Source organism: Magallana gigas, chromosome 2, assembly GCF_963853765.1.
Source record: "Magallana gigas chromosome 2, xbMagGiga1.1, whole genome shotgun sequence".
NCBI lineage: Eukaryota > Metazoa > Mollusca > Bivalvia > Ostreida > Ostreidae > Magallana > Magallana gigas.
The window spans coordinates 38,473,564-38,486,185 of record NC_088854.1 but is presented as its reverse complement, the minus strand read 5'-3'; the positions used below and the strand labels follow the sequence as shown (position 1 = coordinate 38,486,185).

Below are 12,622 nucleotides of genomic sequence, written 5' to 3'. Positions count from 1 at the left end.
CAGCTCAAATTCTGAAGATATCATTCCGCTAGATCACGTGACAGCGAGTAAGTAAGTACAATTGTATTACTCACATCACACACAATAACGCCGGCGTTTGAAACAAGAGGAAGGATGTCGTCTAGGATAAGGCAGCCGATGAGTGGATCATCTTGTAATTCCTGTTGACACCTTCACTATTTCTCAACAAAAACACGACTTTATATGCAACTTACATAGGTGAATTCGCTATGTTATCATGTTGAAGGCAGTGAACCTACCTCATCTGGAAAAACAGTGCTCAAAACGTTAGGACAACGCAAGAATTCTATAGAGATTTTGTGACAAGGAGACTTAATTTTTATTTTCTTTAATTGCCTCTTCCTGCTGAAGTGGTTGTGTGATTTAAAATGGGAGGATCGGGTACGTATGGAATTGAATTTTAATACAGAAACATATAAAGTTTGTTTGTCTCAAATCCTAAGAATATTGGAAACTTTTTTTTTTTGGTTTTTAGTAATCCAGTTTACTAAATATGGAGATTTTGTTGTATAAATTTGATTTCCTGTCGGAAAAATACACAAGTGTTTCCATGCAGGATTTGATTCCATATCCGTCAATACATGGATACTTCATATGATAACACGTACAACTTTTAAAAACTGTTGACATACAACGCTGATCTTTGAATTGAATAATGAAATTTAAAGAGCTCTGCACACTATTTTGCTTTTCATTTAATACACAACGTGTATATATGATATTGAATCCCGTATCCCTTCCTATAGCTGCAATAATGTAGCCCTCCCCCGAAATTTTTTTTTTGTTTGGGGGGGGGGGGGAGAGGAGCCCTCTCCAGTAAACATCAGATATAAAAAATAAATCGGAGAGGGCTACATTATTGCAGCTAATCCCTTCCTTTTTAACGTGCGTTCTTTTTTTATATGACAGATGAAAAATTACTCGTGCAAAAATGTACTACATATGAATAGCAGTAGTCCTGGTTATTGTGTTTTTTCTTCCGTACTATTGAACGTTTTTAAAAAATGAAATGGTAGAGAGTATTGATTCGTAACTTTTCAAAAACTTCAAAAAAGGAAGTTATACCTGCAAGTTGATACATCTTTTAAAATAATAGTTAGATACTAGTATACTGGTACATAAAAGCTTAAGGTATACAGGAACCTAAAAGAAATACACCATATACCGGTATACCCGGCATAGGTGTGTGATTGTTATAAATTTTTACATTTAGTGACCTGTGAGAGTATTAGCAAGCATTAAAATACACAAGCTTACTAAAGGGTTGATTCAACAATGTTGTGTTTCTATTAAACTTTTTTATGCTACAGTGTAGATACAAAAAAATCTCGAGATAGCTCTTGTTTAAACTAGAATAATGTAAGTTTATTCGGTTACAGATTAATGAGTTCAGCCTCAAAGCCCGTGATTCTCGGAAATGGCACTTGTATTTCCGTCGTTTTATAAAATTAATTAGTTTTTTTTTTATATTCTTTTATGGTCCCTGGCTTTCTGTAACGCATTGGTTCTGCATAGCGTTGTGTTTGTGAGCAGCTACTTAAATCATTTAAACGTCATTTGAGAGATACTAGATATTCTTCACAAAATGCCCCGTGAGAAACTTGAAATGAATTATGTAGAATCTTCATATATATGTAAAGGTTAGCTTTGCTCAATTAGCAATCAAAGTACTGAACTGCATGTTTGCAAAACTTGACGTTTGGAAACTTCTATTACAAATTATTTTAGTAATACAAATATACATGTACATGCACGTACGTGTAGTAAAGAACTACTGATTTTCAACAAATCAAATTAGACTTTGTTGACCATTAAACCTAAAAGAAAAACTGCTTTCAAGGGAGACAGGAGATGGGTTAATTCATTGAACACATTGGCATAGTACACTCTAGCTAAAGACACGAATTTAAACTAGCTTTGCTGTGTCATACATATAATTATGGCAATATATGCGTCTGTGGTTGTATTTTTGCAGATCAATTTTATAAAAGCGACGGGTATACAATGCAGATTTATTTCTTTACAGCACATATTAAACATGTCAATTGGTACAGGAGTCTTTTCAGGTTTAGAGAAGAATCAAAGAAGTTTAAAAATCCTTTTTTAAAAGTGATTGGTTTAGCTATGGATGTCTGCTCAACTGCCTTAAAAATTAATCAGGTTACAATCTATATGAAATATTTTGATTTGCATGCCATAAACTAGAATTGATTGTAAAAATTTAAAAGGTGGAATAAAGAGCAGAGTCCAAAAACTAAAAATAGCTAAGTAAACGTTTAACATGCTCCATTTGCATGAATGACATTTTCATTCTAACCAAATCGGTCTGGCATTTCAATGACCAGATGTAGACATGCATTCATAAGATAATTTTAGCTTCCGCTTCGCATACATAAGTATAGAAATCACGGGACGGGAATTAGAAATACATTGACATACATTAAAAAAAACGCAAGTCAAGTCGTCAATTACATCGATGTGATATACCTTTACATAGGCAAGAAATCGATATATTCTTACTGTAAAGAAGACCATTATACTAGCATACCAAATAAGTGCAACTAATCTCTGTGTAATTGTACAGTTTATTTGTCGTGTGACAATGCTAAAAATCGGCGAGGAAGTCACTTTTGATGCACATTGAAGTTGGCGGTTTTCCCTGTTACTTTGTTGAATACAATATGAATTGATATAATAATTACGCTTATTCCTTAATTGGACTCACAAAATGCACGTGGAATTGTCCGTACCGTGACTAAGGGCGGTGTGACATTCAAACGGAAGTAACTCGTATCAGGGGCTGCGATTCACAAGCGATATACATGTAATTACCATCAATTTATTGTTTCAATAAGGGACCTAGACACGATTTGAACTCAAAATTGTCAAATTGTATTTTTCCATGTTTAATGTCTACAGTGATTGATATGGTAATTGTTTTTGCTTCCTCAAAATTTCAAAATCAAACTTCGAGTTACAAGCAAGATGCAGAGTTTGAAATACAAAGGTCTAGTCTTGTTATTGTTTACATATGTGTTGAATAGATATAAATTTCAATTCTGTATCTCGCTTGTAACTTGACTTCTAACATTCAGATTGTTTTTAATCATTCAAAATACACGAGTAAACCATTTTATACATAAAAAATAAATAAAATTTTAATCTCAAATTGTGCCTAAGTCCCTTTAAAACTTTCAACAGTTAATTTCTAGTTTAACGTCACTGGCGTGCGTAAGTTTGGGAGAAATTGTTTTGAAGGGAAAAAAAAACAACAACCAATCACTATTTTCAATATACAATGTAGTTATCCTTTACGGTTTAGTTATGCTTTTTGCAACATGAAATAAAAAAAGTACTTTAATAGTTCACATTTCTAGTTTATAAGGTACGGTATTTTGGACACACTGTTGATTCTGTGGACTCTGTGGACATGTAATTACATGTAACATCCATATATAATTTGAATACCAGTGAACAGTATTTGTATAAGAATTGTTGAATGGTCGTGCCCATTTTTAGACTAAATGGATACCTTTGTGAAAAAGAGTTTTGTTTAAAGATATAGAAAAATATTCAAGCTGAAATATTAGGAATTTTTCTTTGCTATAAGACAGTTTTTGGCGAAAACACAATTCTATTTAAACTCTAGAACTCTAGATAGATCTGTTTGGTAATATGCTGGCCATCGAACCTCTTTGTTGTCAACGAATAAAATTACTTGTTTATTTTATTGCCCTTCAGCGTATTTTTTTTCATTTTGAAGCTGACGAGAAACGTAGAATTGACTTTAAACAGCCTAAACTACAGTAAATCAATATTTTAAAATATATTTCAACCGGTAGAGCGGTATATGTTTGCAAATCATCGGTCACGTGTGTAAAATTCAATTCCTATAGAAACTTAATTCAAAAGTACTTGATTCAAATTTTTTTTGGAAGTTTTTTCGTTCGAATAAAGTAAAAGGAATGTCAATTATTTATAAAGAGAAAGCATATGATGTATAGATCTGAGCTAAACCATTCATGTGTACAAGGTATATGGTCAGAAAATGTACGATCTTATGGTTAATGTTAAAAGTCACAATACAACGACCACTTAAAACTTTAACCTAATTTCTTCTTCCCTGTCACACCGTGTTATAAATCGGACAAGGAATTTCCTTTAGGTTATTATGATTTTGGCCAAACTAGGAGTGTCTCCCCCTAATTAACAACAAAATGCCAGGACACAAATCAATTAAAAGAAAATCCAACAAATTATTAAAGGTTTTAAACTTCTATTAAGTTTTATCTATGTTTCAACAAGCCTAAAAACTCCTAGGTTAGCGATCAGTCGACGAAATTGCGTTCTGTCATCAATTACATCTGGCCTAATCACCTCGGGGTCAAGGTGTGACATATTTATTTAACATAACGTGTAAAAAAAAAATGCGTCTGTTACAATAACAACAGAATTTGATTTGAAGGCCAGGGTTTCGATATGTTGTGCTGTGCAAAATTTAACGGATGTTTTGGTTCGAAAAAAGGTAAATTAAGTTGTTTACTTATTAGAGTGTTTTCCGAATTATTGCCAGGTGTGGACCGCAAATGTGTGATTAATACTGCTACATGTGTATAAAACAGATTTATGAATAGCAATTATATATGTGTACATACAGCTGGTTATAAAGTGTACTCCCTGACAGACCGGTTTCTAAATCACGACTCCACAGATTTGCAATCTGATGACCTAATTTCTCTCTAGATTTATTATTCTTAATTATTTCAGAAATAATAACAATATTTTAGGTAAAATAGGGGTTAAATGTAAACATATAATAAATCAATATAGATAAATGTTTATTATTTAAAGAATCCTCCTTTCAGTGGCCCCTTTGTTTTTCTTCCTGTTCGGGCAGGGACTTGGATGTGACTTGTTTTTAGGTTGATGTCTTCTTGCTATCACCCTTTTTTATGAGGCTTTAATGTTTATGATATACTCAGCGATTAACACAACATGACATTTTGGGCTAAACTGAAATCGCGTGTAGGATTCGGCGAAGGTATGTGCAGATTTTAAATTGATTTATTAAGGCAACATACATGGGTTTTTTTTAACTACACTGCACAGCCATATGTGAAGATAGGCCTTGATATCGTTTTTATAAAGTGATAAAGTGTTGGTTTTGTCTTAGGTCAGGGAAGTGTACACCTATATATATAGTTTTTTTAAGGATCCAAGATAACAAATAACAAAATCTGTGTACATGTATTTGGGCCTTTATTCAAGCTGATAAAAATGTTTAAAATGAATTATAAATTCACGTTTCTAAAAAAATTAATAGTGAAAGATACACCCTTAGAGCTCAAAAGACTTTTCATTCATTTGATTTAACTGATACTACATTTAGATTGATATTTGCATCAGGCGTATTCATTGAAACAATGACTCACTCCTGTATGTATGTACAGGGGAGCAACAGCGGAAGCGTGTGTCAGAGCTGTGACCGAGCGCACACTCATACAGCTACTATAAGTGTATATACTGGTTACATTGTACATATAGAGAAGGATGCAGTAAAAAAAATCTTTCTCTCTCAAATTTTCTCTTCGTCCCATTGTCTGTTTCCTCTCGTTATCTCTGTCTCTCTGTCTCTCTGTCTCTCTCTCTCTCTCTCTCTCTCTCTCTTCTGCCAGTCTGTCTCATTTCTTCAATTCGTTCATTAATCTCTCTCTCTCTCTCTCTCTCTCTCTCTCTCTCTCTCTCTCTCTCTCTCTCTCTCTCTCTCTCAAATATACATGGTTCTACTACTGTCTAGTGGTCTGAAGTATTTGCATTTATTACCCAATTGAAAAATTATACATGTAGCAGTTTTTCCTCCGTAAAGATTGAAAAATGCCCATTTGTTAGCTCTGGAACTCGTGAATGCATATATATGAGCATCTTACTAAGTCAAGGGTTTCTGATCTACTCCGCTCTACATTATGTAGAGCGGAGCGGATCAGAAACCCTTGACTTGGGAAGATGATATATGAGTTATACCACTAAAATTTTCCTTTCTCATTGAGTTTTCTCCCTGCTTGGTCTACAACATTATTATCATGTAAAGCAAAATAAAATGCAGTATAACTTCTAAACCGTCACTATTTTTATATTCATTGAAAATATATATGACATTTTTCTTAAACCTGTATATCATTAAATCGGTATACTTTATTTTCAAGGTTCAAAGAAAAAGTCCAACAAAGAAGATGCCAATGGTAAGAGAAAATACACATAAGCGCGTATATGTACTAAAATGCTTAATCAAAATTGCTTCTCTCTTTAAATTAACTTATAACTCTTCTTTTGCAATCCCGGGATAAAATTGTCGCATTAAAAACTTTTTTTTTGCAATTGATAGATGATAAATTTTGAATTTAAAACCAGTCACAGTTATAAAACTTCTTTCATATGATGATGTCATATTTAAAAATTTTATAACGACATTGACTCCATAAATTCAAAAAGTGTGATATGATACACTTTGAGGTTGTCGTGAATTAAGAAATAAAGAATCATTCTTTGACTATTATATGGTGATCAAATACGGATCAAATCTAATAAAGATTTATGATAGATTTCATCACGCCTGACCGTATTTGATCAACTCATAATTTTCAAAGAATGATTCCTTATTACTTATATATACATAATTTCCGCAATTGTACAATGAAATATTGAAAAAAAAAACTTTTTTATAGTCATTGGTGTATGTATTGGACTATACAATACAAAATCGATACGTATAGTTTTATCGCAGACAAAGACAATGGAAATTGTAAATATTGTTGAAAAAAAATTCTCATGTTTCACCGTATTGACTCTAAAACATCGATCTTTTTGTATTATTCTCTAGCCAAGGGTTTTCGGTTCACTCGATCCGCACCCCACAATTGAAGGGTGGCTGGGTGGACAAAAGACCTTTGACTATTGCAATGTGCCATGTCGGCAAAATGACAGCAATGATATGTTCCACTATCAAATCCCAATAAACACATAATAGTGTTCTGTTGCTCTCCTTTCCTTTGAACACTCACGCTGAAACTCATCATAACATTATTCAAATAATTGCACGATTTTCTTTTGGATCATGTCATATAATAAATGCAGTATGTAAATACTGAAGCAAATGTGCACGCTAGACAGTCATAATTTGCATATATACCCTCTATCTCTGGTTATAGGCAATAATCTAATCAACGCTTATTTTTTTTTTTTACTTGCCCTTTAGATACGCAAGACGCCAGGTGGTCGGGTATGTATACAAAGTGGAACTTGTATATATATTCATGTACCAAGAGAGAGAGAGAGAGAGAGAGAGAGAGAGAGAGAGAGAGAGAGAGAGAGAGAGAGAGAGAGAGAGATCCTATACGCTCGAAAACTGTAAAGGAAAAATTAGAACATTGCAATTGGCTCCAATAATTTCATTAATATCATAAAGAATCATTAGCCACATGTTTAATCAATGATTAACTTCATATAAATCATGTTCTGTCCAACATACATCCAATTAAGATTCAATCATATCGAAAATCAATTTAAGAGTAAGGATATATACATTCTCACGTTTAATTTTTATAAGAATATCGTATATTTGTGGTCGGTATTATAGGGTTTCGCCCCAAGAAAGCCTATAAGCAAGGAAATAATTATAAAGTGCCTTGGTTGATGGTCCTTAGACACTTAAACGTTTATAAAATACAAAACATGTTTATCGAAAAGCTATGAGTTCTGGAGTTGGGTTTTTTTTTCGTTCAGTAATAAAATCTAAATGCCACGTGTTGCATTATCCTGTTCCTCTTCCCACCCTCCTTTTCAATCTAAAAGTGTCCAGCTTTTTACAATTAGCGTTTCAATGAATTATCTGTCTGTTGATTTCCTGGTATGTACTCTACTGATTTCCGCATGCATCAAATAACTATGAAAAAAAAAATTGCATAACATATTACACGAGAGTTTCATTAAAACTTTTTATTGATATTTATCAAACTGTTCAATAATATAAAACATTTATTGATATTTATCAAACAATTCATTATTGGTATTTTAATCAAAAAGATAATCATCAATCATCGCTATTAGCTGTGTGTCTTGTTTCATATCACTGATGACGAAAACTATTACATATAATTTCAATGGGAAAAAATTAACATTGATCAATATTAGATAACTTTTGGCGATAATGGGGTTGCTAGTTTGTACATGGAATGAAAAAAGATCGATTGGTAAAACCGAAAACCAAACTCGTATATTGTCAATGTGTTAGATTTCTTTATTTAAGTTGGAGAGAGGAAGCATCCTTATGAAGAATGTAACCCCAGTGAAAACGATGACGATAAGCCGGACCCAGGGAAAGAGTGCAAAGGTATAAACCTAACCAGAGGAAGGCAAAGTTTTTTACTCAATTAGTTTAAAGTATAGGTCCAAATTTTACTTTTGCGGCTCAAAAGTAGACCATACATGTACATTTACAGTTCAAAAGTAGACCCAACGTTTACTTTAACAGTTCAAAAGTTTACTTGAGCAGTACAAAAGAAGACCAAACGTTTACTTTAACTGTTCAAAAGTTTACTTGAGCAGTACAAAAGTAGACCAAACGTTTACTTTAAATGTTTAAAAGTAGACCAAACGTTTATTCTTGAGTTGTTCAAAAGTAAATCAACTTTTTCTTGAGCAGTTCAAAAGTACATGTATCTGCCAACCTTTTACTAAAACATTTCAAAAGTAACTTAACGTTTACTTGAGCAGTTCAAAAGTAAGCCTATCATTTATTTATCGCATTTAAAGATTACCATGAGTTGTCCACTTCACCTAGCTACAATTTGTTCAAACAAAGTTACATGTATGTGATGGATTGTGGATTGTTGATTGTTGATTCATGTTGTACCTATTTTTTTTTTACGTTTTGCAGTTAATTCAAACATTATACAAGTTACTTTCACTTTAGAATTAAATCAATTTTTGGATATAGTAAATATATTTTTGATTTCGGTTAATCTTTTTGGTCATACTTACCGGTATCTATTAACTTTTTATATATATATAATCCTGTTTGATTTGATTCGATGTATGTTTACTTTCAGTCGTCCGGGCGCCGCGCCAGTATGAAGAAATAGACAAGGATTTTGAACAAGATAAAGCCAATGCCAAAGAATCTAACAATTCAAGGTTGTCCCAAAAGGTCGCATATCCTTCTTCCTTTCTCAAACGTCGATACCCTGGAGATGAATGTTTATATTTAATATGATTAATAGTTTATAAATTAACATATTTACTTAGACTAGACATTACCATAAATACTAATATTTATAGCTCTAAGTTGCAATCAAAATTAATACATATTTATGCAAAATGTTAAAATCACTGCACAAAGCAACTGTTTCATAAACGTATACCATTTATTTTTTCATGTAGAATAGTTGGTTTTTGGGTTTTTTTTATTGATTTTACATTGTAATTCAATAACAAGTCTTTATAAACTGACATAATTACTAGAACATTATTTTGTTTATTTCAAAAAATAATTTGTAGCTTATTTGATATTAATATCAGTTAAGGATGCCACGCAAGTCTAGGTTACATGTACTCAATGTATTGTATTGACATTACTGCTAACATACGTTGAAACAGTTCTAAACATTTCTTTTGAATTGGACTTCCACACATATTATGCAAGAACTTAATTAATAATAATTATAATTATATAATTAATAAAAATCTTCAGGGTTTCGACTTATATATTGATGTATACATGTACTCCGCATAATACCTAATGGTAATATTCCTTTTATGCTAGCATTCATGTACTGCATTGTAAAGGCGTGTGAACACTGCATTCTGCTTCATAGGCCAAAGGAATTATATGTTTGTTTCATGTTGTCTAAAATTTGGGGGAGGGGGGTATAATAAAAATATGGAAAGATATAAGTATATAAACATATGAAAATGGTAGATCTAGATATGATTATAATTCAAACGAATTAAATCACAAATACCATAAACTGAAAGATAACATCAGTCGGGCAACCGGAAACAAACGTGTTTTAATTGTTTTGAAATTAGTTTTTAAAAAACTGAGAAGCATGCTCTAGTACTGTGATTCAGTAATATGCTAGTAACTGGCAATAAATGCACAAGATAAAGATAAATACACAAGATAAAGAATAAATTTTACAGTGATTATTGCATTATTTAATGAAACATTTTAAATTTCTTCGATTTATGTCTTAGTGAAGCAATCACGAAAATCGTGATAAAAAATGCTTATAAATGCTAAGTGCATGAAAACAATTGTAAATCTTCCTTATGTGCATGTCTTCCTTGCATTATGTAATTCAATGTTATTATTGTTACTTAATCTAACTTAAAACCAGGCAGTAATTAATTTTGTGAATAATAACTGTTATCTCTATGTCCATGCATTTGTTTCTCTTCCTGTTGTAATGCATTTCATTTCAAGAATGTTTTTCAACTCTCAAGTACAAAATATCTTATATCAGTATTATATGTAATGTATTTGAAATAATTGTAATTTTTTGTCTTGTGATGTTTTATATTTAGTGAATTGTTCCTGAAAATCAAATACGACACCCAAACAACACCCCCCCCCCCCCCAAAAAAAAAAATTAGAAAGAATTAAAATAACAAAATACTTTGTTGTTTTGATTTGATCATCATTTTTATTATTAATTTATTCATGTTCATTCTTCATGACGATTTCAGCAGCCCGGAGACTTAAACTACGTGGATGTTGAATTCACGAAGCCGAAAAAGAAGAAGAAAAGCAAGAAAGACAAGGAGAGCAGTGAAACTAGTGATGTTCCACAACCCTCTGTTGAATACAGTGAAGTGATTGTTCAAAACTCCAAACCTTCCTTAAAAGGATGACGTGTTTTTAACTTGTTAGTCATTTTGTTTTCATCCATTGTTTATGTTTATTTTTGATATGTGTTGAACACATGTATATTTTTTTTTGTATGTGTATAGTATGTTATGCTATTGTCATTGATGTTTCAGCTAGATTATATTTTTTTTTTCAATCAAAAAGGGGAGTGTACAGGTTGGGTGGGGTGCGGTTGGGAGTAATATACGATTTTAAGAACTATGTTCTTGGTTCTTATACCTGTGCCTTTAGTATTTTTGCTGTTGTGCCTATTTCATCATCGCTAGTTTAAGATTTTGTTATTGAATTCTCTTTGCTCCAAAAAATATTTGTATTCATTTACCAACAATTTCAACGATGGCTTTGCGCGCAACTTGAAAATATTTTATATATATTTATAAAAAAAAAATACACGACAAGTAGACAGGGTGGACCATAATGGATTTTAACTGTCGCTTAACGGTTTATGAATATGTATATGATAGGATTTATCAGAATATAAACACATGTTGTAATAATTGAAGAATCCTTTAAGAAATTTTCGAAAGTATACACAAAGTAAGGCAAGCGTTTAGCTTAATTTCCAGAGAACATTGGACAAATGTTTGAGGGATTATTCATACCTGTATAAAGTACATGTATTTCGGTTTAGAAAACAGTTATAGATGTGTGCTTGTGTTTCGAGTTAAATATTATTTTAGTTTATTTATTTTCGTGAGATCGTTTGTATTCCATGACAATTTTGTGGATAAATACGACAACGTGTATACTTTAATCATTGAAAATTCATCAAATCGAACTTGTTACTAGTATACGTTTTAGTTTGGTGAAATTTAAACTTTTGATGTAAATGATACACATGTATGTACTTGATATAATAAAGTTTACTTCAACCATCTTTATATGAACTGATTTTTGAGGGTTTTTTAACTGAGGTAAACTACCAAACGATATACAAACAATAACACTTTAATAAATCCATTTTACATAAAGGTGCATACAAATAAATATATGCCATTAGCGGATCTAATAAATAGTTTAAATATTCCAAGGGGCCCAGAACCCCTTGCCCCTGGAAAATTCAAAACTAAATTCACGTAATAAATATAACGAAAAAAAGGACTCGAACCCCCTGGCAAACACAATTGTCCCTTGGAAAAAAAATCCTGGATCCGCATTTGCATACACATACTAATTTTCATTTCATATGGTATTTTGACGTACTTCCCATAGAAATAAACATTAAAATCAAGTATAATTTTAAATAACATGTTTGAGTATTGTTACCTAACAGTGTATCGCAATGGGTTTTAGCGCTAACTAGGAATCTGTCAGTCATGAGTTCGAATCCTGCTAGGCCTTTCATAATTTTCACTTCTCCAAACATTTTTAAAACATGTTTTGGGGGAAAATATTGTGAAATTTGAAAATGATATTAATGTACTTTTATCTACATTAATATCGAGAGGTGTCCAAAACCACCTTGAGATAGTGCCGTACTCGGCATAAATAGGCTGAATCATAAAAAGCATGGTTTTAAATAATATAAGATAATATACATTCTAACAATATATGCCTATGAAAAGTAATTGTTAACGTGCTAATGGAGTCTACTATAACATGTACTGAGATGTTGTTTTTTTTTTTTTGTTTGTTTTTGGTTTGTTTTTTGTTTTTGTTTTTGTTTTTGTTTTTTGG

General features: G+C 31.8%; 1 protein-coding gene across 16 annotated transcripts; it reads left to right on the top strand.

Moving 5' to 3' along the window:
* On the top strand, positions 1–11,822 carry LOC105330607 (uncharacterized). 16 transcript variants are annotated; one of them, XM_011432392.4, is made up of 6 exons: positions 1–402; positions 6,225–6,260; positions 7,274–7,297; positions 8,324–8,407; positions 9,126–9,210; positions 10,768–11,822. In XM_011432392.4, exons 1-6 carry the CDS (start codon positions 390–392, stop codon positions 10,778–10,780), a joined length of 255 nt encoding a protein of 84 aa, XP_011430694.2. In that variant the 5' UTR covers positions 1–389; the 3' UTR covers positions 10,781–11,822. The 16 variants fall into 16 exon arrangements, with proteins under 16 accessions (XP_011430694.2, XP_034300086.1, XP_065932559.1 ...); XM_034444195.2 differs by having other exon boundaries at positions 9,126–9,223; positions 10,762–11,822; XM_034444199.2 differs by having other exon boundaries at positions 44–402; positions 10,765–11,004.
* Positions 11,823–12,622: the final 800 nt, after the last annotated feature.

Bases quoted from the DNA above. Each gene is read 5' to 3' on its own strand.
- LOC105330607 (XM_034444191.2), top strand. From the start codon at position 4,501: ATGTTGTGCTGTGCAAAATTTAACGGATGTTTTGGTTCGAAAAAAG. The intron at 6,261-7,273 runs GTAAGAGAAAAT...CTTGCCCTTTAG, and splicing joins CAACAAAGAAGATGCCAATG to ATACGCAAGACGCCAGGTGG. The intron at 9,224-10,761 runs GTCGCATATCCT...TCATGACGATTT, and splicing joins ATTCAAGGTTGTCCCAAAAG to CAGCAGCCCGGAGACTTAAA.